Here is a 22,062-nt window from a genome sequence, read left to right as displayed (position 1 = left end):
ATCATTTCAGAAATATTACTGAAAAAAAAACAATGCTCATAAATTAGAAGAATGTAAACTGACTAATCTGAAATTAAAAAATTTTTTTTCTTGTAATTACATTCTTTCTGTTTTGTTTAAAATTCGTGAAAATGAATCTTGTACTTATTTTTTATTAATGGTGAGGTGACCAAATATGGTAAAACAAAAAGTTAAGATTTACTTGAAAAAACATAATATTAAACTGTGCTGTTCTTTGTTGTTAAAATTCAGGATACAGGATCACTGAATAATTAATGTAATACGAGGGTTATTTTTTTTTTGAAGGTAAGATCGGTCACAAAATTTTTATTTGTAACAATTACTTACATAGTCGCCACTCCGATTTAGACATTTGTAGTAGCGTGGTACCAACTTTCCAATACCCTCGTCATAGAACGGAGCCGCCTGTGTTTTCAGCCATGTTTCTACGCTGGTCTGTAGCTCGATGTCTGTGCCAAAGTGTTGTCCTCCTAGCCAGCGTTTCATTTGAGCAAAGAGGTGAAAATCGGATGGAGCCAAGTCCGGGCTGTATGGTGGGTGATCAAACACTTCCCAACGAAAATGATGCAGGAGCTTCTTTGTTACAGCTGCAGTGTGCGGCCGAGCATTGTCATGGAGAAAGACAATGCCTGATGACAATATTCCTCTCCGCTTATTCTGAATTGCCCTTCGTAGACGTTGAAGATACCTTTTCACCTCTTTGCTCACATGAACCGCTGGCTAGGAGGACAACATTTTGGCACAGACATCGAGCTGCAGATCAGCGTAGAAACATGGCTGAAAACACAGGCGGCTCTGTTCTGTGACGAGGGTATTGTAAAGTTGGTCCCACGCTACGACAAATGTCGTAATAGGAGTGGCGACTATGTAGAGAAATAGCGTAACTATGTAAGTACTTGTTACAAATAAAAGATTTTTTATTTTCACTGTTATTTTAATTTCGTGACCGATCAGACCATGAAAAAAAATAACCCTCGTATAATAAGTAATAAATACATTCCAAAATTGTACTGCATGTGAATATTTAAATTTTACATTGCAATCTATTTAACTAGTGCATAGTATCCCTACAACATATTTAAATAAGAAAATGTTTATTTTCCAGTTTTAGTAAAAATATTAATATATTTTTTTTTTTTTATGAGGTATGTTATTTGATATGTTGTAGAATTACTCAGTTTCATTTCAAAATTATTAATGTAAATTAAAAAATAAAATCAAGACAAGTTAAGTTCGTAAGATGCCGAGTTCTGTCTTGTCAAAGTTTCTGATAAGTTGCCCTAACCCTAAATATATAGGCATTAGTAGGCTGAGTATTTGTTAAATAACAAATGTTCTCTTTTTGTTACTTAAGAATTAAATCTTTAAAGAAAAAATTTCAAATCTTAAATTAAGAATTAAATCTTTAAAGAAAAAATTTCAAATCTCAAATATTTGTTTGCAAACACCTTAGTGGGATCAGAAAAATGTAGAATATTTGTTACAGTAATATTTTTTTATTAACTTTTATAAGGTTGTCATTTTGTAGTAAATCGTCATTCCTGTGTGATTTTGACCATTCAATAATTATTGATTTTAGGATTTTATTCTATGAAATAAGAGGTTTAACTTTTGATTAGTAGCTTACACAGATCTGAAATGCTATTATGATTGCTTGTTGTACTTTTTTGTATTCATTGTTCCTAGAAATTAGTTGCATTTAATATAATTGCTATGTTATTTTTCATGTTTTTACATTTTAATTTTTTTCCCACAGGTTATTTCATGACTGGAACTGAGACATATGATATTAAGTGGACAATGCCTCAGTGTGTTCTTACATTAAGATTATCTGGTCTAGCCTTTGACTTGTATGATGGTTGTCAACCTCTGGTAATTTTTTTTTTATCGTGTATTTATTATTTTGTATTAAAACTAGCGAGCTCCTCTGGCCAGAACCTGGACTGTCAGTGCTCAGGTCAGCCTAGGCGAATCTCCGAGCTAACTCAGGGGCTACTCGAGGTCAAGTTGACTTACCCCATGGCCACTGAGCTCGCTTCACTCGTCATTCCCAATTTTCCAGGGGAATTGGTGCTATGAACTCCTGTAGAGCTTGCTTCAGTTGCCATTCCTATCTATCCAGAGGGTGAAGCCCTCTGGACTCTCGCACTGTAAGTTATCTTCATGGTTGTGAGAATAATGCTGATAAATAATTATAGTATTCAGGCTTTATTAGAAATCTGAAAAAGAAACTAAATTACAAATGATAGAATGATAGTAATTACAGTAACTAAAGTACTGTAATTACTAACTTATTACTAAATTAGTAATTCATAACTTATTTCTTTGCCATGGTGGCGAAATGCAATAATGAATTAAAAGGATTAATCTATTTTTTCCTTAATGAATATCTGTAATTTAGCACTTCACCCTCCTTGGTGGATGGGGGGGGGGAGAAATAATGAATATTTTTAATATCTTAACCTTCAAGAGAGCTGGTGCCTCAGTTGATGGCCTAAAACTTTCCATGGGATAAGAAATGTATCCTTCAAATTCAAAAGTAATTGGTTGGTTGGTTCTCACACGTGTCTATCTATATAAGTGTATGTATATATATATATATCCTTGTGAAATTTCGTAAACATACTAACCACTGTGTCAAATAACATAAAACAACCACCAAATACAGTAAAGAACCCAAAAATCTAATGCCAAAAGAGTCGACTTTTGTAGGATCCTGCATCATCAGTCTGTACAAAATTCCAAAATTACATCAAACAAAAACTAAAAATTTAGAAAACTTTCACCCTAATAACCACGACAGTTGAACACTATAACTAAATGCAAACTAAAATGAATCTCATTCATTCTATTCAAAATCAGTAATGAAAGGACACCATTTTGAGACTATTGATGACATTAAAGTAAATTCGTCATGGACTTTAAAGGCCATTTCAAATGAAGCTATCCAGGACTGCTTTACAAAGTGGAAACACTGCTTGGAAAGGTGTATGAATAGGGGAGAGGAATACTTTGAAGGAGACAAGGACCAATAATCTGTAAAATTAATAATAAAGAAAAAAAAGTTAAGTTATTTTCTGTTTTTTTTCAAGGTAAAATGTATCTAAAAATCTTCTCAGTTATATCAAGAAATATAGGTAAAAAATTTGGTTGTGATTGATCGAGTATTTTTTTCTTTATCCCGACTAAACAGAAACCTCTTCCTCTTTATATAATTGTATAAATATAGATTTATATAACAGTATAGATATTTAAAACATATAAAATAAATAAGTATTTAAAGTATTCATTTCAGTTTTCATTTGTCATTTTTTCTTTTGTATAATTAACCAAATTACGAAAGTTTTTTACTTCCATATTCTAAGTTGAATTGTTTATTATTTGAATTATTTATTTTAGTAATAATTTGTGTTGCATAAATGTATTTTTCTATCATTTAAGGGTGGACATTGACAAAGAAATTTAATAAAGATAATTTATGTTGTACTGTGCTATTATTAATTTGTAAAAGAATCAAACTGTTTCAAATTCCAATGCAGGATTTAGTAATGCATGTACATGTATAAATACAAAAATACTATCTATCTTACAAAAGATTTAAACCATTTTTTTCTGCCATTTTGAATTTGTAAAATTTCTAGATAATAAGAAAATCATATGATTTTATTAATTAATATGATGATTTTCATTTTTTTTATGTATCTTTATATATACACGCACCAACAGATAAAGTCATTAGTGACTGGAGTGTTACTGTAAAGTGGGTTGTACTGATAAACATGTAATTTTGAACAGACTGAAACACACACACAGACAACATAGATGTAAAATTTGTTGAGAAGAAATCAGAACCTGTCTTTTTTGAAAAAAACAGGTTTTTTAAACCTGTCTACCACAAGGTTTTTTTCTACAAAAATATCTTGTCTTTGAAATAACCAAAATATGTTCAAGTAATTGAACTATGATAAGCATACTGTAGGAAGTGTTTTATTGAATTTCATTTCCAAAATGTATTTAATAACTTACCTAAATTTGCAGTTGCTGATTTAAAATGATTCAACATGTGAAGATCTGAGTTTACTTGTCAGATCACTAAGCCCACCATTAATTTTTATGACCTTTCAGATTCTTTACGATTTTATCTAATGATAGATTAAGAAAATAATTCAGTAATTTTCGAGCCAGTCAACATTTTGCTAAACTTAACAGCAGTGTGTGTACACAATTACAGACACTTTGTAACATTATACCAGGTGTGTAAATATGAAACTGAAATTTTTGTTTAGAAAATACACGTTTATTGTATGAAAACAATAACAAATATTTCATTAGAAATATTGTCCATCGCTAGCTATACATTTTTCCCATCTCTGACAATTTACGAATGCCACGCCAAAAAAACTGTTGCTCTTTTTAGACAAACCAATCATCGAGCCATTTTCGTACATTTTCATAAGAAGTGAAGCACTGCTCAGCAAGTGCACATCCCATAGATGCAAATAAATAGTAGTCGGATGGAGCCAAGTTCGAGTAAGTTGCATGCGAAAGTGTTTCCCAACTCAATACCTCAATCATTTCCTAGGCCAATTTTGCTGTGTGTGATGGTGCATTATAATGAAGCAAATTCACTTTGTGTTGCCTTTTTTGATATTCTGGTTGTTTTTCACGCAATGCTTGATTCAGATCGATCATTTGTTGTCCGTAGCATTCAGTATTAATGGTTTCACCAAGTTTTAGCAGCTCATTATAGATCACACTGTTCTGATCCCACCAAACACAGAGCATTATCTTCTTTCCTTAGCGATTTGGTTTTGAAATTGATGTCGATGGTTCGCCTGTAGTTACCCAGGCGATCTATCTTTTATGCTTAGGATTCTCAAAATATATCCTACTTTCATCACATGTCACAATTCAATGGAGAAATAACTTTCTTTTGTACCTGGCAAGCAGCATTTCGTAAGTGGTCGTTTGGTTTTCTTGCTGGCTTTCATTCAGTTCATGTGGAATCCATATTCCCATCTTCTGGATCTTTATCATGTTTTTAAAACATATGGAGATGGCTTCTCGTGTTACATTTAATTGATCCACGAGTTGTTGTGTTTGAGCATCATCCTCATCCAACAATGCTTGCAATTCTCTGTTTTCAAACTCTTTCAGTGGTCTTCCACCATTCTAAGTTTCTCGCGTCAAAATCTCCACTTTTTTGAATTTTTTTTTTAAAGCACTCAAAGCACTGTGATTTACCAAGAGCACGCTCACCGAAAGCTTTGAAAAGCATTTGATGCGATTCTGCAGCAGTTTTCTTTAAATGGTAACAGAAAATCAATGCTGTCAGCAAATCGTAGTTTGTAGGTACAAAACTTGAGATGTTCAACGCTAATTAAAACTATGCTGCTGTATGAAACTTGTATTGTTGTGAGTTGAAAATCTTTGTCGGCTGTCAAAGAAAGAAAATGGCGCCAATGATGCGGTTTGACGGTAACTACATTGACAGCTAGGGCCATCTGTAGGCAAATTCCGGATTCATATTTACACACCTGGTATATGAAATTAAATGAGCCTCTCAAGAACTTGAAACAATGTTCATTATGAGTTTTAGACTACCCTCTACCCTACCTTATTAAATTAATATAAATAATTTAACAACTATTGTAATGTTTGAAGATCTCAAAAAAAAAAAAAATAAACAACTATATAAATTTTTTAAAGTCATGTATATAATTTATGTTCATTTATTTCTTAAGATATAGTTAGATCTACTTTAATATTCTTTTCATTACTTTTTTATTCATTTTTATATTTTGTGTGTTAATTAGGAATCTCTATCATCTGAAAACAAAAAAGTAGCATTGAAACAGGTGCCATCATTTTTGGAAGTGCTCGCTTATTCTTTTTATCCAGCAAGTTTTCTAGTTGGTCCACAGTTTCCAATGAAGAGGTATCAAGATTTTGTCAGTGGAATACTAAAAGATTCAGTATGTTTATCTTTACAATTTTTTTTTATGTTAAGCTTCATATAACTTTGAAATTCTTCTAATCTGTGTGTATGTGTGGAGGGGGATTAGTTACTCACTTAAATTAGTTTTTGGCAGCATTTAATTTCCTTTTTCTCAATTGTAGATTTGTTTTTAACAAAATTTGATGGTATTATTTTTTAATGAAGATAAATCAAGAAGTTTTAGTTCTCCCTTTTTATCTTTTCTTGTATGTTTAGCAGTTATGAAGAATATCTCTTAATTTCTCATGTCCTTCCATGTGTGAATGAATGTATGACAAAAACCAGTTTATGTACCTACAAAGTGCATATATTGCCTTATAAGACACTATGAAGACAAGTGCTGTCTACAAAGTCCTGATATCTATCCAATCAGTGTGGTCATCAGCATATCTCTTTCCACATTAGTATCAAACCTGAAAGTGAAGTGCAGCTGTCTGTCATTGTGATCTATCCTGCTACTCACTTGTCATCAGAATAAGCTTTAGTACTGTTCGCCTACTGACATTCCCAGCTGTCACAAATTCCAGCACACACAAAACATTATTGCCCAAAAGTCATGTTAACCTCTCCCTTTTCAGTGGTGTTCCATCTAAGCTGTACTTATTCAAAATTATGAATTAATCCATTTATAAAATTTGTATCACAAAATTTTTGATCATCGTATTTTTCCTGATTGGCATGTATTGACTACTTAAAAGTTATTAGAAACTTTTGTGTAATTTAGGACAGTAGGTCTCGTGATCATTTGCATTAAAAAATATTGTCAGTCTATGCCTTAAATGTCACATTATTTTCTCTACATTACAATAAAGAAAAGTATAAACTAATCATTTGTCATCACCCTTCATAATAATTGCTGAAAATTTTGTTGAAGGTTGAGGGAGAACTGCTAGGTTAAAATTGCTAGAAATTAATTTGTTTATTCTTTCCTTATTATTAAGTCTCAGATTTAGAGTAAATGAACTCCCTTTCAAATATGCAGTTATACAATACACAAACTTCCTTTGACCAGACAAGAAATCTTTTCTTACTATGTAGTACTTTTAAATATCTCATTTTACATTACATTGGTGCATTTTACAGATTAAACATTACTAAATGTAGCATTTAAGAATTACAAGGCTTTTGAGATCTATTCTGGATTATGGTTTGGTTGTTTTAACATGAGATGAACAGCTTTAATAATGTTAGGTCTCATCCATAATGACTGACTTGAACAGTTCTTTTCAGTGTAGCCCTACCGTAAGCATTTTACCAAACTAGAAAGCCTCTTAAATTGATTGCAATGATTAATAAATGATTTTCATGCATCTTATAAAAAAATGTCTCCAACATCCGCATCAACTTGTATGATTGTGTATAGGAGGGGGCTGCTTGATTGTTGAACTTGCATTCACATAACATTATAGCTCTTAAGAAAGTATATATACTTAAAATACCCATAGCTATCAATCCCAAAGCTACTTATATTTCAACTTCCACTTTTTATGGGTATATTTTTCCTTCATGGCAACTTTTACCATGGAATTTTTGCCTTTAATGGAAACATTTAACAGTAACACAGACAGGAGTTTTCCACACTTCTTTCTCAGTTGTGTCCAGATTTAGTGTTACTTGAAAAAAGCTAAACAAGATTATTTACATAGCAAGTAAGAAAATAATATAAATTTAATAAAAACAGTAAAAAATCCTCTACAGGTTTTTCTACAATTTAATATTAGAAGCAAATCTTTATAATCCACAAAAGTAATTAAAAGATAAGAATCAATCAAGTACTGTAACTACAGATAATGTATACTGAATAAAATTTCACTTTCTTAAGTAAAAACATTGAGATGACCAGATTTACATTCAGTAATAATATAATATAGGTAATATAAAATTATAATGTGTAATGTTGCCATTTATTATTACTTTTTTATAGAATTACAATTTAATTGTGTATTTATAAATATGTTGTAAACCTAAATTGTATGTATGAGCATTATATTTTTTTTAAATTTACTAGAAAAAAGGTGAGTCTACAGCCCACCGCGAAAATGTTACATGGTTTATGTTTCATTTTGTTAAATGTTTTTACCAATTGTAACTAAGTAACATTACCATAATGGCATTAAGTAATATAAAATTAAATGAAAAACTAATGAATTATATAAATGTTAATTACTTATTGGAACATTTCTTGACACAGATAATTCTTAATTCTTTTATCTAACCTTTGTTGTCCTAACAATGCCTTCACTGCTGAAGCTCTTAACTCTGGAGCAAGCAACATAAAGTTGTCCATGGTTGAATACATCTTTCCTTAAATCAAATCCAATTTTTTTGAATGTTTGGCCTTGTCTTTTATTAATAGTCATAGCAAATGCAATTTCATCTGGAAATTGTTTATGAGCTAATTTAAATGGATAATTTTCTAATAAAATGTAAAAAAATAATAAGTATAATAAATTTTAAATTAAACAACATACTGTTTATAGTATACAAGACAATTTATTATACAGTTGTTAGTTCAATTTTTTCTGCTAGTTGTTAGTTATATGTAAGAAGCACTTTATTCTAAATAAAAATGTGAGCACATGTAGCAAACAAACCAACACACCACGTTTCTTGATACAAACTACCACTAATGATTAATTATATATTTTTCATTAGATAGTTGACCTGCAACATTTTATCAGCTGGTACTTTTTCTTCTTTGTTTTCAATTCACATTATTTCACTCTCTCCCTTTTTCTGTTGAGCCTCTGGAACCACTATTCACTATTTCACTAGCTGGTGTATAGGGTGATGTTTTCTTCTTGTTTTTCTTTAAATATTTTTCTCATGTTTTTTTATCTAAATACATGTATTTTTAAATAAAAACTATTAATTATTGTAAGGTAATTAAATGTTTTTAATAAATACTAGGATAATGTTTTAGTTGAAAATTACTTGATTTTTTAATAGTTTTTTTTAATGACCTCAAATGCTTCTGCTCATACTATATTTTAATATATGTGAAATTAGTGAAAAGTGAAAAATTCAAATCATTAGTAAAAACAAATTTGATTTCTTTTGAGATTTTTTAATTCATGCTGATTTTTTAAATTGTTAATATGTTTTAAATAAACACATGAAGTAAAAATAATAAATGCTCTCTCAGGTTGGTAAGTAATTGTAATAAATACTGTATTCTTGTTCATAAAAAGATATTAATTTTTTTTATGAATAGGATGTTGGCTCTAATATATGTTAATCAAATGTGTATATTCTAAAAGTACTTTTTTAAGACCAGTAATTATTAATTGTTGATTTATGATATGCAATTGAAATGCATTCTAATGTGTATAGTTACTTATTAATATTTAATATTTACATTTCCCAGAATATTATAATAGGTAAAATCTCCTGTTAAGCCTTAACCACTTGCATCTTCAAAAAAATAGCAGTCATAGTTTAGGAATGAAAACCAGGAAATCTTATAAACTGGATGTATAATTCAGCTTTTTTATTCAGTAAGCATGCTAACTACTGCTATTATTATTATTATTATTATTGATGTTTGTATCATTTTAAAATTGAACATTTTGTATGGTACCTATCATAGTATTTGCACCACAATAAAGAAACTGGGATATGGGTTTGAAAAAATCCAAAGAAGTTGGCATTAATAGATTAACTGCCAAATAGAGTAATTGAACAGAACTCATAAATTGAATGATATCTTGTGATCCCTAAATTATCCTCAGACCTGGTTTTTAATTTTATAACATATGGTATTTTTTTTTAATGTAGTTACAATTAATTTTTTTTTTTTTACTGTAGTCATTTGACTGGTTTTATGCAGTCTATAAGATTCCCTATTTACCAGTCGTTTTATTTCGGTATACCCCTTACATCCTATATCCCAAAAAATTTGTTTTACATATTCCAAATGTTGCCTACCTGCACAATTTTTGCCATCTACATGTCCCTCCAATTTTATATTTAATATTATTAAGCGATTATTCCAGGATGCCTTAATATGTGGCTGATAAGTCTGTCTCTTCCTTTAAGTATATTTTTCCAAATGATTCTCCATCAGTTTGCTGCAACACCTCTTCATTTGTCACTTTATCCACCCATCTGATTTTTAACATTCTCCTATAGCACTGCATTTCAAAAACTTATAATCTTTTCTTCTCAAGTACTGCGATCATCCAACTTTCACTTCCATATAAAGCTACACTCCAAACATATACTTCAGTTCTTCCGTACAGAATTTTAGTTAAGATTTTTTTTTTTTTTCAGTAATAGTTAAGCTTATTGTTCTGTATTCTTCACATTTATCTGCTTTTACTTTCTTTGGTGTCATGACAATAACACTCTTTTTGAAATGTGTTGGAACTTCCCCTTTTTTGTAAATATTACATACCAGTTGTGTAATCTATCTATTGCCTCCTTTTCCGAGATTCAAATCTTTTTATGTTCTCTTAAATTCAGATCTCAGTATTGTATTTCCCTTTTCATCCTCAAACCTTCAGACCTTCTGTTTTTCCTCTATAACACCAGTTTCTAATTCATTTCCTCTGTATAACTCTTCAATATATTCCACCCACCTATTGACCTTTTCTTTCTCAGCAAAAATCAGGAATTGCTGAGAAACACAACCCTAGATCATTGCAGTTGTAGATATCATCTGGTTTGAAATTTTTTAAATCTGAGGAAGGCAGTTCTTACTCCAGTTGTCTGCAGCAGGTTGATCCAACCTTTCATCGAATGATTTCTTGTAAACGATATTGTTTCTCTCTTTCCAGCGAGAGAGCCATCCATCTGTTAGTTTGAAATTATGATCGTCAAATTTTTCATCAGTTTTTCACATAAATTTAAACTCTTTGTTTATGTGACATGGCTTTGAAATTCACAAAAATTTCAGTCCATACACAAAAAATAAACAGACAAAATCACAAATAATCCCAATGAAACAATAGTAAAGTGTACTGCACGGCACATATGCATATTTAGTCAGCCATCTTTTACCAATGGAAATCTGGCACCACGTTGTTTATCTTGAACCAGCTAGTGGCAAGATCATAGTACAATATGACCCATTTCCTGGGAGTAATCAAATTAAACATTAAATGCGGGTACTGCAGTAAAATGAAGGCATAAGCAACATAATGAAGTGCAATAAACCTAAATATTCCGTTTTTTATTTAGAGTAGACTTGCAATTATCAGAGTCCCAGAGAACCAAACCTCCAGGTTTACAGAGCTAGTCACTGAAAGATAAAACATAAAAATAAAGCAGAACAATCACGTTGAGAAGTGATGTTTACATGCTTGAAATGCAAGGTCTCCTCTCCTGCTGAGTTCAGAAATCATTGGGTTCACCTGTCAATCTTCACATTGTCACAGTCACCTGTCAGTTTCAGTTATCTTTGCACTCGCACTAAATTTTTTTGTGTTGTACTATGAGTGGAAAACAGAAGAAAGTTGTAGTTTCTCTTGAAAAAAATTTAATGTGATAAAACAGTTGAACAACAGTAAGTCAATTAAAAAAGGTCTTTGTTAATTCGGGAGTTGAAAAAGTGACAGTTTGGGTTTGGAGGTGTAACTAGAAAGAAATTTAAAAATTTGAAAATAAATGTTCAAGTGAAGGCAGTGGTTTGAGTTGAAAGCCTTTGAAGAAGGGCAACTACGAGCAGAAGTCTGAAACACTTTTTCTGTGATTTTCACAGCGGCGAGGGATGGGTAGTCCTGTGAGTGGACCAATGCTTCAAGCTAAGGTACTTGAATTCCACAAAATATTTAAAGATGGCGAGGAAACATTCACTGCAAATGATGGGTGGCTTGACAAATGGAAGAAGAAATATGGCACAAGGCAGCTGTATATTTGTGGGGAGAAACTGTCAGCTGACTCATCTGCAGTTGTGGAATTTCAGTCTAAAGTGGAAGAAATTGTTTTCAAGGAAGGATTCTAATCAGATCAAATTTTTAACTCTGATGAGACTGGTCTTGACTTTCAAATGCTACCTTCAAAAACCTTAGAAGCAAAATCTGAAAAAACTGTTAGTGGATTTAAAAATAGTAAAGAGCGAGTCACAATTCTGCTGGCTACCTGCAATGTTTCTGGTTCTTTGAAAATAAGGCCTCTGCTTACTAGAAAATCTAAAACCCCAAGAGCTTTTAAAAATATCAAAGTCAACTGTCTACAACAATGTACCACCACCAAAGAAATGCATAGATGGAAAACCACATTTTTAGTGACTGGTTTTTTAATTAATTTTTTCCTGTCACTGAAGCGTTTTTAAAGAAAAGTAAGCTCTCCAAGAAAGCTATTTTATTATTGGACAATGCATAGTCTCACCCAGATGCCAAAGAACTGTGTAGTGGTGTAGTGATATTAAAGCCATGTTTCTACCCCCTAATGTGACATCACTTATACAACATTTAGATCAAGAGGTTCTAGAAACAATGAAGAGAGATTACTGGTGAAGGCTTCTCCAGACTTGATCGCAGGATTAGATGAAGGGATGACTGTTGAACGGAGGCCCTAAAGATATTCACATTAAAAAATGTAGCATATTGGATTGGTTCAGTGTGGGATGAGGTGAAAACCACTACCATTCAAAAATTTTGGAAGAATTTATTTGGCTTAGAAGGACCCCAAAAAAAGTTCCATTTAAGACAATGTAAGTGAACTAGTGCATCTAGCCAATGAGCTACTTGTTAAAGATCAAATTAACAGCAAAGATATTCATCATTGGTGCAATGAAGATGTACAGATGGAGATCACTGATGAGGCAACGATATGGTTAACAATGCTAAAGATAGTGAAAAGTATGACGATATGGAAGAGATAATCCCAAAAATATTACACTCCGACGGGCTGAAAGCAATCAAAGCTGCTCTTGCATTCAAAGGGCAACAGGAAGAGTGCACACTATGTGATATATTCCCTCCACAGCATTGATTTTACATTGCATCACCTAAGAGAGCACAGAGGTTGACTCAAAAAAAATAATCTCATGATTCTACATGCTTACAGGTCTGTAATTACGTTTATTTTATGTTTTTTCATTATTACATTTTAACTACTTTTTTCGTTATTTTTAACCCAATAGCACTTAACTTCCATTTTATCAGATTCCATATCTGAGATGGTCTCGGTCTTACTTCTTTCTTTCTTCTATTTAGACTCCAGGAATTATCATTTAGGTATTATTTCAGAGGATGAATGAGGATGACTGGGTGTAAATGAAGTGTAGTCTTGTACAGTCTCAGGTCGACCATTTCTGAGATGTGTGTTGGGTCTTACCTTGGATAATTGCAAGTCTACTGGAACAAATATATGTAAAATATTAAAATGTTGATTTAGTAAACTGATTCTTGATTCTATCACACGAAGAAATTTATGTAAACTTCCTGTATTTGGTTTGGGTTTTAGAAAAATGATTCAATAATCCGGCTGATTCAATTACCCAGTGATTCTAATAAGCGGTATCTAACTTTTCTACACCATTTTGTTTATAATTAAACTCTGTACAAGTTTTGTTTAAAGTTTTATGTGTTTATTATCCATTTAACAAAGTTATTATACGTTAAACATAAAAAACAGGATCTTTTACCCCAATTTATTGGTTTTCACCCCAGATTTCTTAAAAACTACTGCAGATACAGTTTTGGGACCTATTTTATTCAATTTTTCAGGTCACAAACCATAACTAATATTGCCCCTTAATTAACTTCTAAAAATTTCAGTACAACCTTGTTTCACTGAGGTAGTTGAAATCCAAGAAAAATGTTTCACTAGCCATAACTCACAACGAAGCATTTTAGGACATATGTTTTGTCGCCAAATGGCTTCAACGGCATGGGAACTTAATAACCTTATGGTAGCCCTGAGATGGGCTATTGCCATCGAATGGCTTTGACGGCTTGTAATTTATAAGCTTGTGGTGGCCCTGAAAAGAGCATTTTAGGGCCACTAGCGTTAGCTCTGAGAAGAGCTGTTGGGTCTGGAAGCTGGTCTCTGGCAAAGTCAGGGAGTTGCAGCTCTTCCATTGAAATCAGATTGGGCTTCCCCACAGTGACAGTTGGGTTCCCACTACAGCATGGCAGTGGTGACCCCCAGAGCCCTGCAGTGTCGGTCGGCATCGGTCGTCTTTTGCTGGTGCAGCTGAAGCGGTTCTCCCCAAGCAATCCCACACTGGATCGGCTCCTGCTGCTGAGTCTGCTGACTCGGGGCGATTGAAGCCCAGCGAGCTGGAGCAGGAAGGTAGCGTTCGCATCCAGCGATTACTTCGGAGGGCCAGCCAGACCTGCTGCTCTGGTGGGAATGTTGGCATCCGCCAGGAGGTCCCACATTGAAGCGGCCAGGGAACTTCTTCTTCTTCATGGTCTTTTCCAGGTGGTGGTCAATGATGAATTAAAAATTCACTCTCATGCATGCTCTTTTATTGGAGCCTGAGAGTAGTGGGACCACAGCGCTATTGTGGGAGAACTGCAGGAGTTATGCTTGTACCAGTGCGTACGTATACTGTGCTCCAGCTAACATCTAAGCTGCTACCGTTGTTGCCCACCAATATTAAATTAGGCATATATGTGGTAACAGTTTATAAGATGAGTAGAATACGTTATGAAAGTAATGGGAGAACTTTGATACACTTATATATTAAAATTTTACTTGTCATTGTATAAATCAACTACAATTGCAGGTATAAAAACAAATTTTTTACTAATTCCTAACCAAAACATATCTAAATAAGTTGTTAGTAATATAATATATAATAAATATATTGTGGTATGCTAACTGTCACACAAGTTATACTGATGCATTGTTTCCCCCTTTTTCTTTCAATTTTGCCCTATTACTGAACTGGTTTTTGTGTGAGTTATAGTTTTTGTGTTGTTTTAGATTATTGTTTTTTTTGTGCTCAATATTATACATTTGGTTGTGTTACATTTCGTGTACATTAGAAATATTTGAATTCAACTCCTTGACTACTTGGCTTCTTCTTCTTTCTTTACTGTTTAGCCTCTGGTAACTACCGTTTAGATAATTCTTCAGCGGATATGTAGTATGAGTGTAAATGAAGTGTAGTCTTGTACATTCTCAGTTTGACCATTCTGAGATGTGTGGTTAATTGAAACCCAACCACCAAAGAACACCGGTATCCACCATCTAGTATTCAAATCCGTGTAAAAATAACTGTCTTTCTAACCTCAAGTGACATGAAGTTTCTCATTGGTTTTCAAGGTCTATCTTTCACTTTGGTTTTGGACAGTCTGGAAATAATTGCTGTTTAGCGAGGATACTGTTTGTTTTATCATGGGTGCTCTACTGTTTTCTTGTTATGTACATTTTGAGGTTATGTTTATCTTTTGTGAAGATTGCAGTTTTAACTACAGGGATGGTGAATCAAAATTCATCAGTTGTGATAGTTGTCATATTTCACATCGAGTACATTGAATTACTTGCTACTGAAGTTAAGCTGTAATAAGTTGAAGAAGAGAACTTAAAAAGTTTTTATGATGATTATCAGGAGAATGAAAATTTTACCAGAATTTAAGGAGCAATTAAATAATATCTCTATAATTATCAAAATTAGTAAATTTATTAATGAACAAAATTGAATGAAATTGTAATAACTTTATGGATCAGTCAAGAATTTTTGAAGAAATTTTAACTCATGCAAAAATAATATAATTTTATTTAACATAAAAAAAAATTGAACTCTAAAAATTTATCTGAAAGTTGGAAATATGATTTCAATACAATTAAGGAAAATTTAAATAGAATTTGTGTATTGAATTTAGTCATTTTTGTCTTGGAAGATTTTGATCAAATTCCAGTAAAGTTCATCTTATCAAAGTTATATTAAAAGATTACAATATTGCTTTATCAATTTTGAAAAATAAAAATGAACTTAGAGCACTGATCCAACTATTATGAAAAGAAATTATCTTGAAGAATTGAGATTAGAATTAGAAAACTTAAATAAAACGATTAAATATATTAATGATCAACCAAAAATAGTAGATTTTTTTATAATTGTACCTTCATCAAAAAACCAAACAGTGGTAAAAAGTTGAAATTTTATTACCAAAATGCCACAGGCTTGAAAGCTGAACTCAAAGAATTTGAAATGTGTATCTATTTCTTTGTTGGAAACCTCAGCTTTTAACATATCCAGTCCACCTCGACCAGGATGCCACCAATGCAAATGCCATGACTGATATTCCTATCATTGTACTACTATTTAATGAAGGAAAGTCTAGACGTACAATATCCTGATCCTAATGGGTTATTATTTTGTGACTGTAATATATCCCTGGGTTCTCAGTGAACATGCCATTTACCAACCTTACAATTACTACTTCACGTATAAAATTTTATCAGATACTATTGATTTATTAAACTTGGATAAATGAAACTGTAACATAAATAATGTGTTATTTAATTTAATTTTTTTTGAATAACGAAAATATTACTTTCTTATCTTCAGTTGAATCAGTAGTGTCTTGTGATATTTATCATCCTTCCTCAGAAATTCTTTATTACTTTGAAATGATGGTAATTAGTATTGACTATGGTGATTGTATCTATGATTTAAATTTAATTACTTTTCTATGCTAAACAATTATTTGGATAATTTTCTTGCTTAATTCAACTCCGTTCAGCCAACATATTATTTTTGACAGTGCCATCAGTGAAGTTGTGTTTTTGTTGTGTGTTACGAAAATGGAGCATCGGAATTTAGAGTGACGTTATGCAATCAAGTTTTATGTTAAACTTGGGGAGTCTGCGAGTGTTACCTTTGAAAAGTTGAAACAGGCCTACGGGGAACATTGCTTATCAAGAGCACAAGTTTTCCGCTGGCACAAATCATTTTTGGAAAGTCGAGAACACATTGAAGATCAACCTCGCTCAGGGAGACCTTCAACTTCAAAATCTGACAAAAACTTTGAGCATGTGGGAGGGTTCTTGTGAGATCAGACCGTCATTTAACAGTAAGGATGATGACTGAACGGTTAAATTTAAACACTTTCACCGTACATCAAATTTTGACGGACAATTTGGATGTGCAAAAGGTTTGTGTGAAATCAGTGCCGAAAAACCTTATAACTGAACAGAAGGACAATCGAAGAAACGCGTGCGTTTCCTCCAGGACAAACTGTCAACCAAGTGTTTTACAAAGGTGTCCTTGAAAGGCTCAGGAAAAGAATGATTCGCATGAGACGAGACATTGCAGACAAGTGGATGCTTCTTCATGACAATGTCCCGTGTCACACAGCCATTTCCATCAGGGAATTTTTGATCTCAAAATGCATTCCTATGGATCCTCAACCCCCCCTATTCACCTGATTCTGTGACTTTTTCCTTTTCCCGAAATTGAAACGTGTCTTAAAAGGACGTCATTTTGGAACTCTGGAGAACATTCAAAACACTGTGACCGACCAGTTAAAAGCCCTACCAGTTGAAGCCTTCCAGTGCTGATACCAGGAGTGGGACAACGACTTCACCAGTGTATAGCTGCCCAAGGGGACTACTTTGAAGGGGATAATATTGTTGTTTGAAAAAAATAAAAACTTTGGTAAGTAAAAAGTCAGTCCCATTACTTTTCTCACACACCTTGTATTTCAACTGATATTATTTTCTAAATAAAAATTAACTTCCAGTGTTAGTATCAGCTGATACTTGTTGCTTATCAGCTATTAATTTACAACAGTGCAGTTTGTATTACATTGAAAATGCAACTTATCAACTCCTCATTTCATCATTTTAATTCAAAATACTTGTAATAGTAAAATTTGATAGCGCTAATAAAAATTAAGTTGTAGGCCTAGTGGTTCAAATTTGTTTTTTGGTGAAAGTTTTATTAGTTTCCTCATCAATCTGGTTACTTTTATTAAATATTAAATCTTCGAATAACAATGCCTTCTTTTAGTGATACCAAAAGAATAACACTGTTGATGATATATGGGCATGTGGTGACAGAAATCGGCCTTTACAAGAAGGATGTGATTTATTTAATAATAAGATTTCCAAACAGAGAACCAATGTAAATTGACTATGATAAAGACAGTACAGAGATTTGAAGAAACTGGTACTGTAAAGAATCATTCTCACACCGGTAGACGAAGAACTGTCACAACTGATGCTAAGTCAATAGATGTATTGCAGACATTTGTTGAAGACCATCATTCATTGATTTGGAAAGCTGTTTTCCAACATGACATCAGTTATTTTTAAATTCAAAGAATTCTTAAAACAAATAATTTTCATCCTTATAAGCAGCTGCACCTGGTGTTAGAACTTTCAGAAGATGATTTTGACCGTTGAGTTGAGTATTGTGGTATTATAATGCAAAAATTAGACATACACAGAAGTTATTCTAATTCAGTAATATTTACCGATGAAGCAATTTTTATGTTAAATGGCCTTGTGAATAAGCAAAACTGTCAATATTAGAGCACTAATAATCCCAGATGGATGTTAGAGGCTCATAGCATCCTCTGAAAGTGAACATTTGGGCAGGAGTCATTGGTCATTGTATTGTAGGGTCTTTTATTTAAATGACAATCTTATAGGAGATGCTTATTGCAACTTATTATCCAATAGGATTTTACCAAATATCCAGGAAAATGTTGTAAAAGAATTAAATAATAATGCACAGAACAAAGCTTGTAATAGAGTTGCAAAGGAAAAATTACATTTAATAGGTAGTTGAAGTGCAGACTGCTGTAGATTCTTGTATATTCACGTTCTACTGAACTAACAACAAATTCAAAAATATTATTAAATATTTGTCAGTTATAAAATATTAGAAATATATTTAAAAATTTTATTTTTGTAATGTGTATGTTGCAGTCTGTTTAACTAGTAAACAGTAAAAGCAATCCCTCCACAGACCAATGTGATGAGGAGGATATTATGTATGATGTGTAAATGAGATTTAGTTTTATTCAGAGTCAAGGTAACCATTCTGAAATGTATGTTCAATTGAATCCCAATTACCAAATTACACCAGTATCTACTGTCTAGTATTCAAATTGAGTAAAAGCAACTAACTTTTACTATGATTTGAACTCAGAATCTTTGACTTCGAAAATCAGTGTGACGACGAGTTACCACTAAATCAGCTCAGTGATATATATTTTAAATAAAATAAAAATCTGTAATTTTTTTAATTAAATTCTTCTTGATTATTTATGATAGCATACCAATTTTCAAATTATTACAAAAGATTAATAACAGTACACATATTATGTTAGTTGTTGAATATTTTGTAAAATTAAATTAAAAAAAATCAAAGTATAAAATGTTGTAAAGCTATTTTATTTTAAATATATTATACTTGCTAATACAGATTCATTATTATGTGTTTTCATTTACAAACTGTTTTTTGTGACATTGAATTCTTTATGTAAAATGTAGTAGAACATTTAATTAAATAAAAAAGTTTTTAAATTACTATTTTTAATTTAAAAAAATATTTTATAAATTATTTAGTGATTAGAACCTTAATAAAAGATTGCTAATGTGACTGCAGTCATTGTTTACTGTCATAAAAGCAGACGTTTAATATCTGTTACAAGTTCACAGTTTCACTAGATGCAATTATGTGTAAAAATTTTCATAGATAAAACTAGTTAAAATTTCTTCAATATTTATGAAAAACATTGCTTCAAAAAATTATTTTGTTTCTACTGTAAACAAAAATGTTATTGCTCCATTCAGAACATAAAAAATGTGTATTTTTAATTATGAATACATATATATTTTTTTTGTTTAGGAAGAAGGTGTGTTACCAGATTGCTTAATACCATCTTTAAAAAGAACTTTAACTGGTATTGGATATCTAGCTGTGTATCAAATTGGGTTTGCTTATATCAATGATGATTACTTGCTTAATAAAGAGTATGAGGTAAATATTTGCATTAATCTTATTTTAAATTTTCTTGTGGTTTATGTGACTACTTAATATACCATATTTATTCGAGTAATCCCCACACTTTTTTTCTTGGAATTGGACAGAAAAATTAATGGTGCGGGGCTTACTGGAAACATAGCCTTTAGCCAGGATAATTTATATAAAGTAAACATTTTCTTAGAAGTACCTAAATTCAATCACATAAATAGTTACATTAGGCTTTTGTTTATCAATACCGGATGCCGCATATACAGAATACATCCTTAATTATTAACATCCTGTTCATATTATCGACAGGAACGAAGTTACAGTATTTTTAAAAAACTGATTCATTCTATATAGGCGGCATCCGGTTCTAATGACACTTCAGTTACCCATCGTCGTTTTGTCTATTCGCCATAGTTATTGTACTGTTTGTACATGTGGTTATGTGCATTTTATCTGTTTAGTTTATCTTGTAAAGTTTAATACGGTGATTTATTTTTATTACGGCATTAAAATGAGTACAAAAGGACAGCGTCTATGATCTTTTACAGTAAATGAAAAACTGCGCGTTATAGAAGAGGCTGAAAAAATTGGAAATCTGGCGGCAGGAAGAAAATGTGACGTAGATGAAAGCTGCATTCGAGACTGGCGTAAGAAGAAACAACTTCTGGTGAAAGGCACTGGTAATAAAAGGGCTTTTCGTGGCTTAAAACCAAAATACACAGACATAGAAAAAAAATGTAGGACTTTGTTATGAAAAAAAGGAAATGCGGTTATGCTGTCACAATAGAAATGTGTCAATCATATGCTCGTGAAATCGCTAAATCATTGAATAAAGTTGATTTTAAAGCAAGCTGTGGATGGATAACATGATTTTTTGCACGAAATGATTTGTCAATAAGACGAAAGACGACCATTTCTCAACGACTTCCAGAATCTTATGAACAAAAAATATTGCATTTTACAAATACATAATAAATCTTAGAAAAAAAGATAAAGGCTATTTACCTTTCCAATTATGAATCTTTGATCAAACCCATGTATAAATTGAAATGCCATTTGACAAAACCGTAAACAAAAAAGGTGAAAAATGTGTTATGATTCGCACTAGTGGTAATGAAAGATAAAGGTGTAGTTTTATGCTTTGCATTACTTCTGATGGATCAAAATTACCTCTGTACATTGTTTTTAAAAGAAAAACTCTTCGTACCGAATAGGTAAATGGAGTTATTATCAGAGCACAGGAATCAGGTTGGATGGACAAACCTTAATTTTAGATTAGATCAGGTGTGTATGGCAAAAGCAATCAGGAGATTTACTTATTAAAAAAAATACCGGTATGCTAGTAATGGATAGTTATCGAGGGGGGGGGGGCATACGACTGATAAAGTGAAAGACATTTTAAAAAAGGGTATGACAGATCAAGTTATAATTCCAGGTGGAAGTATTACAGTCTGAAACATTTTTTGAAGGGTCCACAAAAAATAGCTTTAATTTCTTAACCAAAAGGAAAAATGTTATATAGATATGAAAATTTTACTCTTATCAGTAAATTTTTGTAAATAACCTGCAGTTGTAATTTTTTTTTTTTGTTAATAAATTTCAAGTAAAAGTACTTCCAAAGTGAATAAAATAATTAATTTAATACTGAATTAGGAAGAATATATTGATGAAAATTAATAAAGTAGTATAGTTACATTATACATTTAAAAATAACAATTTCTTTTAATAAACTTTTTTAAATATTGTGAAAACAACTTAACAAAAATCATTAACAAGTCAACTTAAGGCTTAAATGTATTACACTGAGTAATGAACTTTATCTGATTGCTATACTTAATAAATGAAGCAGTTCAAAAATTGTAGACCTAACCATACAGTATAAACAAATCTAATATAACTGCTCCTTGTGTTGATTAAAGCACAAAGCTTACATCACACATAGTAAGTGTTAACTTACTATTGTTATCATGAGAATAACGTTTCTCAAAAAAGCAATAGATACAGCAGTACTTTGTATTTGACAAAAAACACTTTGTTTAAATTAATATTTTTAAAACTGGAAGCATTTAATGATGGATAATATTGTATTTAACTTTATATACAATTTGTATTGATTTGTAAATGGGGTATATTGCATAAAAATAACATCATAAAG

General features: G+C 31.6%; 1 protein-coding gene across 4 annotated transcripts in view; it reads left to right on the top strand.

The window, feature by feature from the left end:
• nes (lysophosphatidylcholine acyltransferase 3 protein nessy) overlaps window positions 1-22,062 on the top strand; it is an 86,728-nt gene that overhangs the window by 45,592 nt on the left and 19,074 nt on the right. For all 4 annotated transcript variants that reach the window (XM_075376857.1, XM_075376852.1, XM_075376864.1 and 1 more), the window contains 3 exons: window positions 1,778-1,893; window positions 5,838-5,996; window positions 19,782-19,913. In XM_075376857.1, coding sequence (XP_075232972.1) covers window positions 1,778-1,893; window positions 5,838-5,996; window positions 19,782-19,913 — 407 coding nt within the window. The remainder of the gene's footprint in view (window positions 1-1,777; window positions 1,894-5,837; window positions 5,997-19,781; window positions 19,914-22,062) is intronic.

Source organism: Lycorma delicatula, chromosome 1 (assembly GCF_047948215.1).
Source record: "Lycorma delicatula isolate Av1 chromosome 1, ASM4794821v1, whole genome shotgun sequence".
Lineage (NCBI taxonomy): Eukaryota > Metazoa > Arthropoda > Insecta > Hemiptera > Fulgoridae > Lycorma > Lycorma delicatula.
Note: the sequence above shows the minus strand (reverse complement) of the source record. Positions and strands in the feature narration are given on the sequence as shown.